The 20,826-nt window shown below is 37.2% G+C and overlaps 1 protein-coding gene across 2 annotated transcripts in view; it reads right to left on the minus strand.

Annotated features, from left to right (window-relative positions):
* Positions 1-20,826, minus strand: part of LOC124413344 (protein PALS1) — a 64,472-nt gene that overhangs the window by 3,616 nt on the left and 40,030 nt on the right. Inside the window, exons 8-12 of one of the 2 annotated variants that reach the window (XM_046893872.1) lie at positions 8,556-8,760; positions 4,312-4,464; positions 1,609-1,837; positions 1,182-1,426; positions 516-846 (exon numbers count right to left, since the gene is read on the minus strand). In XM_046893872.1, coding sequence (XP_046749828.1) covers positions 516-846; positions 1,182-1,426; positions 1,609-1,837; positions 4,312-4,464; positions 8,556-8,760 — 1,163 coding nt within the window. The other variant, XM_046893871.1, reaches the window with a different exon arrangement.

The raw sequence follows: 20,826 nt of genomic DNA on the forward strand, positions 1-20,826 counted from the left end.
TATATATTTTATCGAATTTAAATAGTAAATCATGTAATAAATTGCACACTGAATTCTTGCAAAACATTATATGATTTGACATATCATCATTTTCGGTAGGGCTAAGCCCTATTTTTATTGAAAATCATTATTTGTGGCTAAAAATTCTGTAAAATAAACAAAGTAAAATAACATATCATGCATATAACGTCCTGAACATAAGCGCAAAGTAGTTACGAAAGACTTTTAAACATTGGAATAATTCTATTTCGAATAAATTTATGTTTTCGCTAGCTTTGATTAAATAAAACTTGATCCAACTAACAATAAAATTTAACCGAACATTACTTGTTTTTTCGATAATCTTATCGTTCTTTCACATTAATTCTAAAACTTTATCCAAGGGCCGTGATTGATTGGGTTCAAATGCGAATGTTTTTTCACTTGGCTGAAAATCTTATTTTGCTTATCATACGCTTTTTTGCCATGCAGCCCTTTAAGTGTGTATAAACAATAATATGGGTACAATATAATACCTATGATAACGGCATCTCCTTCGTTTCTAACAGTAGCACCCAAAGGCTCGTTAGTCTTTTCGATTCTAATGATTTTGATATTTTCAGCTACTCTAGATCCATGGGTGCTCGAAGTGGGGCTTGGCGGTCCGCTTGGCGAGGATGAGGACGGACTCTGCCGACGCTGAAGGCCGTCAACGTAGGAACTAATGGAATCATGGGCTAACAGAAGGCCCTCGATTTCATAACTTGTTAGTAAACTTGTCAGCTCTTCTACAATGGGTCCTATCGAATCTCCGCTATTTCCGCCACCCTTCGCTGAGGTTTGCCACTGCTCCAGCACCTCGACACACTAAAAAAAAAAAAAATTCAAAAATGAATTCGAAGAAATTTAGTTCAGATTTCAATAAACTCTGTCAAAGAATTACAGATAAAACTGTACAAGGACTACGTGTTTGCACGGGTTAACGTGAGAAATTGAAATTTGAAACTTTTAGTATTTATGTACAGTTTTTTACAGTTTCAATAAAAAAATGAATCGTTTACATTTTGTAGGAGAATTGAAACTTGCGTGCATGTATATTGCATACGTATCCGAAGTTTCTTACAGGGAATAACTTACAGCCAGTAAACAATGCATAAAGTCTCAATGTATAAGTGTAGAAAATTTATTTTAAACTAACTTACGTCTCGGGCCAGATTGGCGGCATCTTCGGTATGGTGTAAGGGTTTCACAGTTTTACCATTCTCCCTCAAACAATTTCGTAGCGCATGGTGTGTCGCTAGGGCAGTTGCAAAACGCCTTTGAATTAAAAGTGTCCTAACTGCTTCTAATTTTGCTTCTACACCAGGCGACGGTACTCCCAAAGTTCCAGCAACGTTTCTGAGCTGCAATTGTAGCCTTTCCAATGTTGCCACGACCTCTCCATAAGCTGCACAATACAATAAACATAATTCAATTATGTTCTTCTTTATCCAATTGACGATTTTTAATAAACTTGTCCAACATGTAACATGATAAACAGTTCCTGTTTTATACGAGTTCTTATTGGTATTTTCTACTCAGTTAGCTTCCAAAATAAATGATAATCCAAGGATAAAAAAAAATACTTACTAAGCGGTCTCGGAGACTCTTTAATTTCCGGCGAAGTTATAGAGTTGGTCGGTTTACTGAGAATCGAATTCGATCTATTGACATATTCGTCTTGAGCATAGGCTGGATTTTCTTGTCCAGAAAGACTCGTCGAATGACTTTCTAGGGCGTGGAGTTTTCGAGATCCACGTAGAGACCGATTCAAGTATTCCTGTTTTTCTTCTTCATCTTTCCGTTTGCGAAGTTGTTCCTGGGTAACAATTAATGAGGATATTGAACGCATCGCGCTGATAAATTATGCTCAGAATGATTCAATGGGTGTTCAATTATACATATCTCTGCGTTTTTTTTTTTACAAACAATCAAATTGGCGGAATTTACGTAACCTATTCGAAAATAATACTATACACTGAAGTTGTATTGTAATGTACGCGTGTCAGTGTCACGTTCCTCGCTTCAAATAAAAATGCAAACAAGTAAGAAACAATAAACCGAAACACATCTGCTTTACAACTGTAACGATGTTGAAAAGACATTATAAAACAACAACGCGTCATTGACTGTGCCAATAATACGTAATACGATATGAATATAGTCGTCGTGCCTGTATTGTATAAAAATTACAAAATTTCCAACCTTCGATTTTTTCATTAAAGAATCGGTTAAAATGATTCTACGCTCTTGTATCTCATCTTCGTGACTAGAAAATTGCCATTAACACATATTTATGATGCAATGAAACTGAGAAGATGAAAATAAAAAAAAAAAGAAGCATAGTGCGTACGTTGGGTGACAGTGGAATAGAAAGGTAATTATTCAAGAATCGATGATTAGGATGATTACTGATATTATTATTGAAATTTTCTTCAACGATACGCGACGATTTCGGCCTTCGGCTTGTTAGGTAATGGATCACGCATTATGCATATACATTGTATATATTAGACTGTATCAAAAAAATTGACTATTTTTTTTTTTTTTTTAAATATACCGAAAATATTGTTCAGGATACCGAAACAAGGTGCCTGTTAAAATGGGAGCTCTTAATTTTAATACTAAGAAGTGCCTCATCGCGATTTTCTACTTTCCATAAGAATAACATGGCAAAAATGGTTCTTGCTCCTTGCGATTTTTATAACTAGATAACGACGCGTCGTACAGAAAATTCATAAACATGCTTTTGTAGGAAATTGAACGTTCTACAAAAAAGGTCTGTTGTCATTTTACGATAAATCTACTCCTTCAAAAGTTATTTGAGGTCCTTTGTTGACGTTTGACCTCAAATAACTTTTGAAATAATAGATTTATCGTAAAATGACAAGAGACCTTTTTTGTAGAACGTTTCATTTCCTACAAAAACGTGTTTATGAATTTTCTGTACGACGCGTCGTTATCTAGTTATAAAAATCGCAAGGAGCAAGAACCATTTTTGCCATGTTATTCTTATGGAAAGTAGAAAATCGCGATGAGGCACTTCTTAGTATTAAAATTAAGAGCTCCCATTTTAACAAGCACCTTTTTTCGGTATCCTGAACAATATTTTCAGTATATTTAAAGAAAAAATAAATAGTCAATTTTTTTGATACAGTCTAATATATATATTAGATATATATATATATACTATATATATAATGAAAGATATAATGAAGGAGTGGTCTGCCTGTCCATCATTATATCACACTTGAATCTCGAGACTGCGGTATCATAGAGTACCTAATCGTAGACCGGGTACTGCGATTACGTCTTCTCGAGAGGAATTTTACTGGGCTTTCAATAGCAGATACCGAAGGTAATATACTGCCCTTTAGGTGCTCAGGGCCTTAGACTGGATACGAACTCCTTTGAACAGCTACCCGCGGTTCCTGTACCACTCTTGTAACGGCACCATGCCTAATCTTGGCCCCCGTTTTGGGTCCTTTAAATTCCGTAGAGAAAAAAACACTCCATCAACCCAACCCCGAGTACCCCATATATGTATACCTAGTGGAAAAATACGGTCCCTTTAGGTAGTACCTTTAGATAAAAGACGTACTAGCTCTATCCGGGGCACTAAGTTGTGGCAGAGTTTGTGTCTCGCTCCCATCGAGACCACAGGGGTTCTGGTTCTGGCATTCCTCATGATGCCTGCATTATACTCCCCACAGAATTGTATCTTACAAACGTACAAGTGCCAGACGCCCCCCCCCCCCCTCATCACTCCCTGCCACAACGCTTCTTTTCCCATTTTCTTCTTTTCTGTTGTACCCACGTTTTTTCCTCCGTTGGTCTCACAATCAAGGTGAATATTAAAGAATTACCAACGTCCAGATTCAAAGTCTGCAAGCACGCAGCTGTTTTTAAAGCATATAAAAGCGTCAACAAGTAATCTCCGCGAATATAACGAGGAAAGTTTATTTACACATATACCCTGAGAGCTAGTCCTAATATATAAATATATATACGTGAGATCGTTGAGGGGCTGTTTTATAGTGACGACAGAGGCGTGATGACGTTGTGAGGTCGGAAGTAGAAAAATATTTTTTACAAATGTAACAAAAATCGTGTGAGCAAATGAAAGTTTAGCAGAGTTACAATATGTAACGCGCAGAAACTCACTTTACAGGGTGTGGACGGCCATAATGTATGTGTATTCAAAAAAGCATGGTCGAACAAGAAGAAGTTCTATCGCCTTATTGAAGTGATGAACTGGGGAACGTTCATTTTGTTAATTTTTTTGTTTCTCACCTTGTATTTTTGTATGGAGTGAAGTTGCTGTTGGGTTGGTTCCGTTTGTTCGACGTTATTGTTCTGCGACAATCTGTTGTCCTTCGGAGGTCTTGCCGGGGCTCTCTTCTGGTCTCTTGGTGGTATCGCAGGTTTTACCCCGTTCAGACCAGTCTAAAAATTCATTTGAAAAAAAAAATCGTCCAATTAATCGCCACCCTACGTTCCTCTTACGCATCCCGATCCTTCCACTGCATCTTGCATCAATTGCTACGGCAAGAAATCGCAACCAAATTGGACTGCAGAGAAAACGGACAAAGTTTTCGGGGCGTAGATATATATCAACCGTCAAAGGTAATAAATTGAATCTTGAACTGTTAGACGTGCCGTCGTCGCTTTCTTGGGTTTTATACATCATATATTCTCCTTTACCCGTATACCACGCACTCTTATATACTTACTCAAAGTCAGAGAGTTGCGAACCGCTGTGCAAAAAATGCCTTCGGTTTTTGTTATAATTATATTTCATACTAAATTCAGACAGATTTTTTACTTTTTTTTTTTTTAGCAATACCTTTTGAACTCTAGTTTTCTCTTTTCGACTACTTGAACGACATTATTACACAGCGAATCGCAGATTACAAAAATTAAATAGTTTTATACAACGCGAGCATGTCTTACGCGTTTTTTCACGCCTGTTTTCCGTGCACAAAATACTCGTTTCCATGACGACAGAGTGAGTTTGCAAATGCCCACGCACGCAGTACAAAAACGTCCACTTTTAATTCCTAGTTTGTATTATCCTAGGAGATAAAAGTGATCTTTTCTGTACTGCGCGCATGCGCTGTCCGAAATAAATTTAACATTACGCGACCCTAACCTCAATTTGGTGCTTTGCGAAAAAACGCGTAACGTTCTCTTGTTATATAAACAATCGTGTGCAACAAGGAAGCAACGGTCTTCTCGCCTCGCGTATTTGCAATATTCGCATACGATTCGCATGAGTGCTCACCTATTTCATTTTGTAAACTTACGCTCAGCCCGAAAAGACCGAGTTTACCTCCTTGTTACACAACATACTATTATCAAATTATACATAGACGCTACTACAATATTACTTCTACAAAAAAACGTTCACACTCCGTTCGGGAAGAATACCTAATATACTGTATGTTTACACCACAAACCCATTACAGAAATCCATCGGCATGCTGAGGTCTCCATAAAACTTTTACGAACCTTGAAGAATCGCATAAAAATACTGGACCAAGGCGCATTTTTTCCATTATAATTATGGTTTTTGTATTATGATTATCACATTATTATTATTAATTTGTTAAATTGAAATTAAACATATCGTTCGAAATCATCATATGTATTAAGTCGCTGGTGTAAGGTTATGTTTCATATTCGCTTTGGGAAAAGAAAAACGACTGATTTGTAGGTAGGACAGGTGAATAATGATGATGGTCATGAGTGATCGATGTAACGTTCTGATACAATAATAATAATAATAATAATAATAATAATAATAATAATAATAATGATGATAAAAATAACAACAAAAAATAGTACTAACAACGAGAACTAAAATAGCGTTGCGGTATTTTTGTCGATGAAAGCAAGTCTATTTAATATCATCTCTTGCGTTGTTAGGATTTTAGAAGAAATTATTGTTGTTCCAAGTCACCGTGAAAAATATATTGTTAAACGGAAAAAAAGATTATAAATATGAGCGAGTTAGTGAGAGTGAATGTTTTGTTCATTTTTACCTTAGAGCAAACATCGTCCAGGTCTTCGTAAGGGTGTACGGAGTCGTATAACGAGTTCCTCGACGTGTCTGGTGATATTTTTGTCGGAGTATTGTCAGAGGTAATTGCTGATGAAAATGATTTACGCGAGTCAGTCGGAGGTTCTTTGTCGTCTCGCGTACCACATGCTACATTCAAATTCGAATCCGAGAGCCAAGAGTGAACCTTAGAAATCGAGTTATCAAGGGGACACGAAAGGTTCAAGTCACTCTTCGACAGAGATTCATTTATCTGAAGATTCTCCCTGGACAATCTCACGCTTCTCGGAGATGCCGAGAAGACCTCAAGTTGTTTCGGGTACTTTTTATACTCCAAAGATAGCCGGGCATTTTTCAAATTCTGGGTATTCGGTGACTCGTCTAAGGGCTGTTCGACCTTTTCAACAAAATCCAACGATTGACGGTAAACGTTTTTCGTTGCGGTTTCATCACCCGAACTCGCGATACATGCTCTCTCGTACTTCGGTGAGTAATAGACTATCAGAGGTGTGTTTTTTTTCCCTGTCATTTCCCGAATGGAATTACGAGAGTTTTGATTTTTCTCCTGGGTAAAAGATTCGTCGGAGTCTGGATGTTCTTTTACTGTTTTATGAGCCCCGCCATCGTCCACACCACGGAACGTTGAGAATGTAATTTTTGGCAAACTGTCAGCCGGGTTAATAGAGTCGAGATTATCATTAGACACGTCTAGACATGGATTATCGTAAGAGAATTTCGTGGAGTTTTCGATTAAATGTAAATGAGAATTGGCCAGTAAATTGTCACTCGAATTGTAAATCGTCTGTGGTGGATTGCTCGGGGATTCATTAGCCCCCAAGCTTGTCAGTGTCGAATATGTGTTTGAAGATTGTATGTAAGATGCAGCAGCGCTCAGAGGTTTTGAAAGGATGAAGCCGTTTGCAGCAGGACTAGGTACAAAGCAGTTTGAAGAATTGTTATAAGCGGTGCCGAATAAGTTACAGTGTGGTTTATTACGGTGCTTTAGTGAGAAGCTATCCAAAAGCAGTCTCTTGACACGTGACCTTACCTTCGAGTCTTTTTGATCAACAATGTCTACGATTACGCTCTCGGTAGTGTGATTATGGCTCGAGTCTAGCGTGGTGCGATTGTTGTTTACCGATTCAACATTTTTAACATCATCGTTTAGGTTCGATTTCAATTGGACACTGTTTGCCTCCGCGTCCGCGTTTTCGTTAAGGTCGTTCGTTTTACTACAGTCCGTGATGTTGGCTTTCGCGACAGCAGATTGAAGCTTCTCGTTCTTCGCTCGATGCTGCTCCTCGATAAGAGCGCCTCCCTTCAGGGTCCCCAAAGTCTTCCCAGGCGGTGGATAAACCGGATGAGACTTGGCCATCGGTACAAAATCCTTCGGGCAATCGACCGCCATTTCTCTGTACATTTTGTTGTCATTCTCGACGACAAACGACGATGATCCAAAGTCGATGGAAGCATCGCTCTTCAGAGTCGAGTAGCCACTCGGCGAGTGTTTCTTACTTCTGTTCCTCGGCCTTGAACTTACGTTGACAGTCGGTTCACCCTCGATGAGGTCATCCGTGGACCCAGCGCGACTCAGTCCTTCCGCCTCCACCACGACCCTGGATCCAACAACAGTCGGCAGAGAATTTTTCGCCGCGTTTTTCCCGCTCTTCCTCAGTTTCCCCGTGTTGACAGTCGGCTGTTCTTTGCACTTCCCCGTGATCAGGGCGTCGTCGATAAGCCTCGTGAGGTCGGAGACTTCGTCGGACCTGATCAAGAGCCCCTGAATGTCCTGCAGGCCGACTAAACCGTAGGCTGGATTATCGAAGGAGGTCGACACCCTACCGCGATTAAAAAGTGGTGCAACTTTAATCTCGGACATGATCGTCCTGCAGGGAGATCCCAAGTCGATGCGACGTGCATCGTAAATCGAGGTCGAATCCTTCTCCGCCCCGTGCAACCGGTGACCCATAACCAAGCTCGTCTCCATATTGACGCCATCGAGACTTCCGTCGAGGGGCGCTGTGCTGTCAGACCTACCCGAAGAGCTTCGAGGACTCGCCGAATCGTCGCTACAAGTCTTGAGCATCGTCGGGTAGTCCTCTTTGGCGAAGGGATAGTCCTCCTCGGTGTCGACGTTTGACTTTTTTCGTCGCGGTAGTACGTCGACGTCTTCCGGTAGGAGGAATCCCGGAATTACGGGAGCGGCGTCGGTCTGATCGATGATTATATCCGGCCCCTGAATCCGCTGTTCCATTTTATCGTTTCCAATTATGATCGACATGCAGTCGTTCTCGATTTTATCCGCATTGTTCGTGTTATTGTTAATGTTTAATGTGGTGGTCAGATTTTTGTTAAGGGTTAGGACGCTGTTAAGGGGTTCTAAGTCGGTCACGTTCGCCTGCAAATCGCGAAGGTCGCTAGCGCTACGGGAATGTGCGATTTTCCGAGCGCAAGGTGAATCGGTATTTAGTGTTACCTTTGTTGCGTTGGGGTAGGCCTGCTGGAGGAGGGTGTCGGGAACGTCAACGGGGAGTTCCCGGTGGTGCCCGAGCGCACTCGGGGCCCACATTTCATCGGGCCCCTCTACGGGCCCAACCCCCTCCTTCACCTCACGCGAACCGTTGTTATTTTCCTGTTGCAGGTGGATTTCCCCTACGCCACTGCCACTTCGAATGCGAGACCTGCAAAATGAATAATTCATCCACGTTAAACTTTTGTTCCATACATTTGTGTGTGTTTTTTTTTTTTTTTTTTTTTTTTTTTAAGATTTTATTTTTATTTTTTTATTTCAGTGTATACGACGAAGGAAATTTCTAGTTGTAGTTACCATACAGTCTTTAACTATTTCATTTTCTTACCACAAGGGAAGAATTTAATTCTCAGTAGAAAATGGAAATGAGTTTTGTATCTGTGGCTAGAAAGTTCAGTTCGTTTACTATTACGGATACACTAACCATTAGCATTAATTTTATGTTACAATGAATTGATGTTAAGGTCGTATTTAACAGAGAAAATGCAGTGAACTGAATAAAACTGATTCAACGTTGAAATAAGTAATAAATGAATAGTGACTTATGCCACATTTTCTTGTAATTCTAACAATGTGTAAAACCCTTTTCGTAATGATACGAAAATGAAAGTTTTGCAATGTATACCAGCAGGGGATATCTCAAAGTTATACGTTATAGCATTCTACATATATACTGTCAATGAAATATTAGTAAAACTACATTGGGTTGAAAATTTCAATACGTATAGAAATAAAAGATCTTCCTTGAAGATATCATTATTAGTCAATAAAATGACATCAACACATTTAAACAACGCAATATTATTAATTAATTCTAAATTTCTAGCATCCCCGATATATTAAATTAATAATGTATATCAAATTTTAGGACAACAATGTGAATTTGCTGATAAATTACGTTTCATTTATTTTTATGTAGTTATTAATCGCCGATGACGAATGAATTAACAATAAGAATAAATTACTGAGAAACGCTTATGAGCCTTTATTCATTTCATTAATTTCCTGTGATTGATTGCGAAATTTTCGTGTCTCAGAAAATATAATAACAACGTGAACGAGTTCTCATTCTCATAATTTTTCAAAACTAACGCGTACGGCTTCCATTCGGGGAAGTATGCTTGACACGTAGTCAACTATTAGCTTCGAACCTCTTCATTAGTCGTAAATTAATTGATTTCATTTGTTGCAGACAAGAAAATATGAGTCAATCCTGTGATACTTGAGATTGTGACGATAAATTTTGAATATGAATCGTTATTTTACAACAGTGAAGCTATCTGAAATCCAGTAAAACGTTAAAAATGAAAATATCCTCCCATTTTTCAAATTCAACTTCATCAAAGTCACTCTGGAGTTGCAATATAAATTTCTTTTCCATCGGTTCGTTACGTGAACGGTAATACCTTCAGTTTCAATATTTACAGGTATGCGTAATGAAATTTTGAGCCCCGAATTTCTTCGTTGCATTTGCAATTTCAAATGATTATAACGATGTTTTCGTTCTTTATCCAATCCGGTTTCATATACACACCGCGCAGTTCCTCAGGGTCTGCCCACGTCTTGCCCTGGCCCATTCTGGCTTGGCCATTGGCATATTAGCGTATTGTGGACGACAGGAAAATACGAAAAGGTTGAATAATGGTATTCGTGGAACAAGGTATTTAATAGAGTGCGAACAAAGCGTCGAGGGAAAGAGAGAGAGGAGAGACAATGGTGGTATGAGTAGGAAATACCGACGTGTCTCAGGCCCCTGACGCGACGGGGCCCCATAATGGAATGCAACGGGCCCGTAGGCTAAGCCAGGTATGAATTCAACGGGCATCTGCAATATCTGTCCTTCTCTTTTTGCATTAAGCAGGAAGTTCGTTGAATGCGTGTAGGTGTGTAAAACTGTGTATGTAAGAGAGGTAAGTTTACTAAATTTTGCTGGAATGGTATATGGTAAGAATTTTCCTACTTCAATTATGCGGTAAATAACGGAAGGAAAGTGAACGGAGTGTAAATTTCGTGAATGACTGAATGCACCTTAAATATTTCCGAAACTATCTTAAATTTGTTCGAATTATATTCGGTTTACATCAATCTTATAAATTCTTTATTTCGTTCTTTTTCCGCCCTCGCAGTCCAATAGTTTGCCCTAATTTTTCGGAAACTCTCAGTGCGAATCATTCTTGAGCATATAACCTAATAATGAAGCTTGACACACTTATTCATTCATTTCTGTGTCGAACGACTTCTGCATGTATGAGTAGTTTTGAATGTCAGTCTTTGAAATGCTTGAGAAAACACAAAATATAGAATAACTAGGTATTTATTCTTTTAATGGGTTATTTTTTGTTTAAGATCAATAATTGCGCCATTCATACCAAACAATAATTGTGTCCCTGATGATTGTCATATTGAATGTACGCCTTATAAACAAGTATGTACATTAGGGTGGCGCAAAAAAACCGATTTTTCTTTTTTTTTTTTGAGTCTCGTGTGACAAAATGTTAGTTTTTGATGTTTCAAGAGCCCACTCCAAAGGACAGCTCAAAAAAAAAATTTTAAGAGGTCACTCGAAATTTTTCAAAATGTCAAAATTCGTCAGAAAATTAAATTAAAAAAATTGTATTTTCAGTATTTCGTTTGATTTTTAATTCATGCCGTGGTGTACTGTTATCGATTCTTTCTTACTCAATTAAAGGAAAAAAAATTATGAAATTTTAATATGATTATTAAAAGGTCGCTCGAAAAGATCTAAAGAGTGGCACCAGAAAAATTGAAAAAAAATTATGAGCGACCTTTTAAAATTCAAATTTTGAACCGAAACTTTCGGAAACCTAGTTTTTTTTGTCTATAAAATTATACCGTAACGAGAAAAAAATGTGAAAAAAAATAAATCGATTTTTGACGATTTCTGACGTTTCAAAAAATGTGGAGTGACCTCTTGAAATTTTTTTTTGAACTGTCCTTTGGAGTGGGCTCTTAAAACATCAAAAACTAACATTTTTTCACTTGAAACTCAAAAAAAAAAAAAAAAATAGTCGGTTTTTTGCACCACCCTAATCTACATGCAATCTATATTCGTGTATGTTTTGAACATGGCTAATAAAAATTGAACAAACGATTTATATGTTCTTACTTTTATCGATGTAATATACTTGAATTATTGATAGCTGTTCACTGGATTTCGTGGTTTTTACCATCGTCGATCTTATCACGAGTTATACAGGTGACGGAAGTTTGTTTTAATTTTAAGAAACCATTACAGGATGTAAGTAAAATTTGTATTTCAAGATCGATTCCGATCTCTCTCAAGGTCGTCGACTTTCTTCCGCGAGTAAACTAGAACTCTGCTGGTAAGTAATAATTCTTTTCAATCGACCCCTTAAAATAATATTTTTGTGGAATACTCGATGTTTTAGATTAAAAAATATTTTCAAACGATCGATTAATCAAAGTCTAAGATTAATTAATTCCTCGCACAGCTTTGAGGCAAACATGCATCGCGCAAAGCATTTCCGTTTACGCGTTTCAAATCGAACAACGAATACCAACCCAACATCCACAGAGTGTAAAATTTTGTGGGGAAAAAAAGGCAGCAACTTCTCCGGTTCATATACAATAATTACTTAAAAACAACATTTGGTTCAGGTATTAAAAGATAATATTATATGTATACGATATCGCAGCCTCGAGAGTTTCAACGTTTCACACGTGACACATGACGAGCATAGCTATAGTATAATGCATTCATGCCCATTGCACGCAAGTGCATGCCATAAGTATATACGCGTAATTTGAAACAAGACTGACGCAGAGGAACGCGGGTTTGAAAATTATTGTTTACATGAATACACTGTGCTCACGTATATATATATATATATATATATATATATACACACATGTGTGTACAGGTACACATAGGCCAGCAACCTGTTGCGTCTACACCGTTGCTCTCGTTGCAGTAGCAGCAGGAGCAGCAGCGAAAGCACGACTTTTCCATACACGCAGGCCTGTTCGAGTTCTATAGATGGTTGAAGGCGTAACCATGGCAAGCCACAGGTTCTTTAGCCTTGCCTTGTGTAGGTATAAGACAAGGGGTGTTTCATTCAAGGAATCCTATTGTCAGTATCATTTGAAATGGTTTTGTAATATACGAAATCACATTGAAATCAGTATAATTAAAATTTAAATAAGATTTTGCATTATTAATCATTGGTAGTCGTAAGAAATCATTTAGGATAACAGAAATCTTTTTGAAATTTAAAGAATCGTATAAGATCTAAGAAATAATGAGAAATCGCGTAATCATGGTATCCATTTTTGCTCTGTGAAACAGCTCTATATATATATATATATATATATTAGGGTGTTTCTCATTTGGGTGTTTGAAAATTTTTCATTCTGACGCCCCCCCCAAATTTGTTTCAAATCATTAAAGAAAATCTGTGTAAAGTTTCAAGCAGTTACGTCAACTGAAAGACGTGCCTCAAAGTTCCGAAAGTTTCGTTAGTTATTTAGTTTTTTTTATAACTTTGATATAAATTGAAGAAAGAATTTGAAACTTAGGAAAGTTCTTGCTTATGATGATAGAGACAAACCCTGAAAATTGTTAAATTTTGTAATAATTTTATAATAATTATTGTCTTATATATGTAAATTTTCACGGTTTATTCCTATCATTATAAACAACAACTCTGCAAAGTTACAAATCTTTCCTTCAACTTTTACCAAAGTTATAAAACAAAAAAAAACGAGGTAAGTAACTGGTTATAAAAACTATATGTATTTTCCATTTAAAACTTTCGGAACTTTGCCCACGTGTTCATTTTGGAATAGATTTGGGGAATTTTTTTTTTTTTTGGGGTGGGGGGGGGATTTTGATTTCAACGTTCGAATACGTTCGAAATATCATTCCTAGATCATAATTGTCCGCGAGGATACTGATCGTTAGATAAAATCACCGATCGTCCTCTCTCCGAATCAAATAGAAGTGCAATCCAGGGTGACATAAAGTTATTGAAATCATCGTTAAAATGATCTAAAAATACGGCTTAAGATCGTATCGAAATCAGGTGATATATTTAAATCTGAAAATCATTGTAAACGATTTGAAATCACGTGGAATATCTTCGGATTTCATATACATACTAAGTAATTGCCTGGGATGAAAAATCATTGCAAGCTCGTAATTATTCAAAATGTAATGAAAAAAAAAAAAAAACACATACACATCGTGAAACAATTGTGAAAAGAAGTTGAGGGTATTCTAGGTTTATGAATTCAACATTTGTTAAGCGATGAAGAGAAGTAAATGGCAGGTGCGTGTGTGTATAGCAGATACAGTATATATAGATACTACAAGTCGAGTAACACAACTGAGAAAATGTTTTGTATTTTTTAAATTTCGTTTCGTATTGTTTCCTCTGTCAGATTTAATCCGTTGGTAATTCAGACATCAAGTTAATTTTTACCGTGATGAAATATCGCGCCTAATTGTTCTTTCGAGAAAAATTCTCACGTCACGAAATCACAGTTACGAGTTTTCTCTCTTTGCATTCTAATTTATACGGTATTTAAGGTCACTTACATCGCCAACCCAATTACAATAAATTATTTCCCAAAAAGTGTGTGATTTTTACAAGTACATACGTACATAGCAGAGAAATGAATCCCATTTTTGCTGTAACATTTCAACGTCGTAGTTGACCGGTTTCCACATGCGAACTAAGCTCAGTCCACTCCCCCCAGACTAAAACTGGATTACGACCAAGGCAACTGACTTTTGGTCTAGTTCTTCTCTTCTTTCTTTTCATTTGTTTTTACTTTCCCTTCTTTCTTTCTCTACATAGCTGCGGAATTCTACGGGTTTGCCTATTACGATTACCTAGGATATATATACTCGTGATACATACGTGGGGTGTAAATTGAGTAAATCGAGGAAACACGATAACGGCATCGAGACGCACCTATATATTATTGCATTCCTTCTCTTGAGTGTCCGAATATTCGTAACAGTCCTAGGCCGTGATGTTCTTTGCATAAGATTGCTAAAATTTATGTTAATTATATTCAAAATTGCCTAATTAGAATTATTACTAATAAGAATTAGGAAGAGATGGCAAGTAGGAAAAAAATCAACGATCTAATCCAACTCTGAGCTGGCAAATATCAACGCGCGGAGATCTGTATAATACATTGTTATAAAATAGATAACACGAAAGAGAAACATGATTAATCACAAGGTTACGATTCCCCGGTGAAACGTATGCGTAAATGTTATACGTACGTATACCTATTTATTAATAAGCATACCGTATATAATATTTGTATAAGAATAATAATGATAAACTGCAATTGTGATGAGGCAAATATGCGAAATACAGATTAAAAGATGTTGAAGGTAAATGCTCGTTCAAATCTGCACTTCGTTTAAAATGTATCCTTAAATTCGTATAACATGTAAAGTGAACACTTCGAATTGAATAAACAAATTTCTTTCCAAGTTTATTATTTATCCCTTTCGAAGCTTGTACATTAGGGCGGTGCATAAAAACCGACTTTTTTTTTCTAGTCTCGTGTGACAAAATGTTAGTTTTTGATGTTTTAAGAGCCCACTCCAAAGGACAGTTCAAAAAAAAATTTTTTAGAGGTCGCTCCACATTTTTTAAAACGTCAGAAATCGTCATGAATCGATTTTTTTTTTAAATTTTTTTCTCGTTGCGGTATAATTTTATAGACAAAAAAAAAAAAAAATTCCGAACGTTTTAGTTAAAAATTTGAATTTTGAAAGGTCGCTAATAATTTTTTTCAATTTTTTGGTGCATTTCTTTAGATCTTTCCGAGCGACCTTTTAATATTCATATTAAAATTTCATAAATTTGTTTTCTCTAATTTAGTAAGAAAGAATCGATAAGAATACACCACGACATGAATTAAAAATCAAACAAAATACTGAAAATATAATTTTTTTAATTCAATTTTTTGACGATTTTTGACATTTTTTTTAAATTTGAAGCGACCTCTTAAAATATTTTTTTTTTGAGCTGTCCTTTGGAGTGGGCTCTTGAAACATCAAATACTAACATTTTGTGACACGAGACTCGAGCATAAAAATACAAGTACATAAATTCATATAGTATAAAATAAAACGTACCAATGAAGTGTTTTCAGTATCCTCATGGCGTAGCTGCAGATTATATTCAATCGATTTAATTTGGTTTAACTTTTTTTATTCCTCGTTGCAGTTTAAATAATGTCGACACATCGGCCCATGATTAGGAAAAAAAAGTCCAAAGACGTGTGTATAAAAATGGTATTTACTCCGAAACAAAAAGATGACGATTCAATATAAATGCGTAACTACGTATATCGCTTGACAGCGATAATTTTTCGTGTGTATATTATCTCCCTCATTGTGGAAAAAAATCATCGGCAGCATCGCGTTACGTCATGGTTTTTCATGAGTTTTCGATTTTTCCGATAATTTCAGGTGTATAGAAACGTGTACGTCAAATTATATCAAATATTTGTATACAAAGACACTTCACGGTGCTCTTGATCGAATGTCTCGAGTATATATAATTGTAGTATATAATTTAAGGAATCCTGACTACCCCGTGTAACGTGTCGTTCGTTATACCGTTACGACAAGCTGCAGTGTTACACGTTGCAAAGGGTAGAAGAACGAGAATCGAACGGAAGCACGGCACGGAGGAAGGAAGGAAGGAAAGAAGGAAGGAAGGAAGGAAGTAAGCGTCCAGGTGTAAAAATCGTTTCTTTATTTTCTCCTGCTTTCCGTCTATCTCTTCTATCCTCCGTCTCCTTCTTCCTCTTTTACTTTATTCAAAAATTCCAACCCGCGCATCCACGGCCGGCTTATCCTCACGTATTATACGTGCGTAATGATTTTTAACGCGTTCCTCTCGCATACCGGTTTCAGGTATGGTCATAGTAGGCACAAGGTATTTCCACCGTTAACCATCTACACACTATTCGAGTTTCTTGTGTTAATAAGATTCCTCCGCGACTTGAGTCACGGAGCCTGTACGGACGGACGTGGACCGCCTCGTCGTCGTCGTTTATCCTCGCGGTTCTTTCTCTCCGCATCAATCGGTTATCGTTCCATTACCTGCAGACTTTATCAGCGTGTTATGTATACACAATTATATTTTAAACACACGTGGAGTTTGGTTGTAGCGGACGCTTTTAACGCGTTAAAAACGAGGCATAAATTAACAATCTAATATTGCGCACTACTTTGTTACATTTTTTATCAAACCAATCATTCTCGACGAAAAAAAAGAAATCATCATATTGTCCACTTTTTTCAACTCACAAACAATTTACGCAAGATATAAAAACGTCTTCGGAACAAGTGTATTCAAAGATTCCCGGTTTTCACTCATCCGTCACTGAATAAGATTTTCACTGCATTATCGACGCAAAAAAGTACATTTTTGTTTTCTCTTCCTTTCCCATTGTCACCGAAACGAGATGTAACACAAGGGTATCAATGAACCTCTCCGAAAATAGAAGAAAAAAAAAAACGCAAAAATAAATGTTTGATTTTTTTTATCTGGTTTTGGTTTCCTTTTTTAAAATTTGTCTTAAGATTCTTTTAATTTCTTTTTTCTCCCTTAGAACCGAGTTGCTATCCAAAAAAGTCAGCTCGATGCAACGCGGTATCGCGCGAGTCGTCAGTCCGGCTTGGAACTGAGTTTGTTGGCTTCGGCTTACCCCATCCCCACTCCGCTTTACCCCTCACCTTAAAACCCGACCCCTTCCCCTCGGTGGCCCTCTCTGCCAGTAACCTCCTCTCCTCCCCCCCCCCCCCCCTCTTCGTCTTTTCCTTCTTCCTCCTGTTTCCCCTCCTACTCCCACACGTTCCTCACCTTTACAGGTTGTCACAAAAGAAGCGAGGACATGCAATTTTCTGATGCATCTGATATGTGTATAATTTTTGAACGAGAAAAAGAAAAAAAAAAAAAATAGAGAGAAAAAAATAAATAAAACACACGGTGTTTGTGAAAGTAAGGTTTTTTCTTTTTTCTTTTTTTTTTTTATCCGTCGAAGCGCACACTTTGTTTATTTGCTATATGTACGCGTTGTAAGATTTCCTTGAAACTTGATTTTTAGAGCCGATATTTCGTCTCGCTGATTCCGAATTTGTAATTCGAATTTTCGAAACTTATAAAATTCGAAATTGCCGTTTTTATATAGCAAGAGAAAAAATTACGAAAAGTATAATATACAGAAGCACAGAAGCTTTAACCAAGGTTTATGTGCTTGTGGCTCAATTTCTCGTTGCAAAAGTTATAGTTTGCAGAAAATTTTACAAATTTATCGAGAACAAAAATTAGACGTTGATTGTTATTTTTTTTTTTTTTTTTTTTTTTCAATTTCATCATTACTTCGTTTTCACAATTACGATGTTTAAATTACCAACATCCAACATCACAGACCAAAATCGCAACGTTAAGAAATCGGTTTCGCATGGATAACATTCCGTATATTAAATACTATGAACGACCGATTTTAAAGTATTCAAATTCGTGAATTATGACCTTAACTTCACCGCGAATAAAGATAAGTGTGCACTTCTAAGGGTGACTTAATTCAATCGGTGAGTTGATCTCTATTATCTCAAAGAACGCGGAGGTATGATTCTAACCGATATCGACCGTGGATCGTAGGATGACTGATACACACTACTGATTCATACTTCGAGTCTGGTATATCTAATCATATATGAAGAATACATTTCTCTGTGTACAGTGTACACTTGCGATATTTACCTTCTTGGGTAAGAATCTTGTACACATTTACGCAGTGATTTAAACTTCGAACAGGTGAACTGATCTACGCGTTACCGCAATGCCGGACTGATAACATCATCGTGTACTCAATTTTCACCTCATCCTATTATTTATAGGTGAAGCCTATTGATTAACGATACAATGTGTATTAATGACAATTGATTAAATTGTACGTTTGCAGTATCAACGTACATATTCGTAGTTAAACCCATTTAATACAAAAAAAAAGATTAAAAAAAGGATAAAAACATTTTATTTTTTCTTCGTAGAACCCTAACCTCAATTGCACATACCTATATATAAAGACTGCAAACGCGCTTAGTTTATCATCTATATTACGATCTATCGACCTGATCACTTTCCGAATCTTACACCAAATCTTTAATCACTCGTGTTACTAAAGAAGATATACTATAATAAAAGTATGAATAGTATTAAAAAAAAAAAAAAACCAAATTCAAAATAGAACCAAAACCACGGATAAAAAAAAAATTGGTGAAAAATTTCCTTTCAAATTTAAATGTCATTCCCCAAAATTCACGACATTATCGAATATTCATTTACTGAAATTTTCCTCGAATCACATCGTAACGCAAGTTTGTGAAACGACCCTGTACATCATACCACGTGATCCTCACGGGCTGCGTTGTCGTCGCTGCATTCAGCCGAAGGTGATGGTGGTGGTGGTAGAGACGGTGGCGGCGGCGGCGGCGGCGGCGGCGGGGGGGGGGGGGGGGGGGAAGGGCGAGACGGGGAATTCCCCCTTTGTAAAACCTTGGTAAGGTGGTGTACCTGCCCTGCCCATCCCAGCCCAGCCCTGCGATGCCCTGGGTGTTCTGGCCGCATCTGTAGGCTGTGATCCTCTTCTTCTCCGTCCAACAGCTAGGCTGTCCAGATTGCAGTTCCAACTTTCAGCGGCCGTATAGTAGGTGCAGTTGCCAATACACCTCGGTAGACAATACAAGTGTTTAAACGGAGAACTGCGAATCGCCGCGCCAACAGCTATATATACGAGTGCTAAATAGATCCGTTAAAATTGTCAAAAGAGCCTGTTTCCCATTATTTTCTTATTCTTGTTCTCTCGTTTTATTCATCTTCTTTGTAGGGTTTTTTTTTTTTTTTTTTTGTTCGTTTTTTGTTTTTGTTTTTTTTTTCTTCTTTCCTTAACCGCTGATTTTCGCACAATCGGTTGTCCTTTGTCCATATCAAAAGGTATCACGTGTACATAGACCTATATAACCCAGTTTTCGCACAGTGGGTTCTTTGTTTGATTTTCAAAAGCTCGACGAGGGTTAGTTTTCGTATTTTTTGTCTTCTTCTTTGCTGTTTTTTTTTTTTTTTTTTTTTTATTTTCCTTCACTTCTCTTCTTCTGAAAGTATGTACTCCGTTTAGTAGTAAACGGTTTTTAACCAACTTTATTTCTTCTCTTTTCAATCCTTTCGCATATGTATATGCAACGTGCGAAAAGATATCCTCAGTACTCGTGCTTGTACAGTTTCTAACACTTTACGGTTTAGTTATAGATGTGCCGTCCTTTCCTTCCGCCCATCACAACTTGTCACGTGCACTTTCTATACACCCCCACCTTCTTTTCATAATTATATCACGTGAGAACGCGGGCCGACAATTTACAAGACTGCAGTTTACCGCAGAAATGCATTGACTGAGATAAATGCATGTTTTTCGATCTCCATCATATTCGACAGGATTTAGCGACGTGAAATCTTGAGATAAAATCCAAAATAGTCCAGGAGACCATTAACGCCTTGAAATGTCTCTTCTGTACACGTTTTTGTACTTCCATACTTAACTGAGACTTGTTATAGGAGTGTTTAACACCATCCTTGGTGTTATCAGCTGCAATTCATTAACGGTATAGGACATACCTATATATAAGACCCTTTGTCCAGTTTATATTCCATATTCTCGCGGATATATTATTTTCGCTTCCCCGTATCATCTTATTCTCTCCTCTTACACGTATCCTGAGATCTCTTGGACGTTGAAACACGGACATACCGCGTACATAGAGATGCAGCGGGTAGGCTGAAGTGAGTCAGGGCTCAGCTCTTGAGGTGCTCCGCAGTTCATTATGAATTCTCTTTGGGTCTGTCTTTTCCCCTCCATGCACTCCATCTTTTTCTCTTTCTCTTTCTCTTTCTCTCACTCTGTGTCTTGCTTAGAAACCATGGTATATAGGTATGTATTATACTCTTGAATTTCTTCGCGACAAGCCGTATTCGTTGAATCGTTTCAGGTGGTGTGTACCTGTAGTAGATGAAACGCGAACGTTGCTGTAAAATTAGATATGTAGTACGAGCTAAAATATATACTGCCATTCTTATACACTATATCTACTTTCTATCTTGAAGGATTTTTTTTTTTTTTTTTTTTTTTGAAAATTCAAAGG

The sequence above is a fragment of the Diprion similis genome, chromosome 12 (assembly GCF_021155765.1).
Source record: "Diprion similis isolate iyDipSimi1 chromosome 12, iyDipSimi1.1, whole genome shotgun sequence".
NCBI lineage: Eukaryota > Metazoa > Arthropoda > Insecta > Hymenoptera > Diprionidae > Diprion > Diprion similis.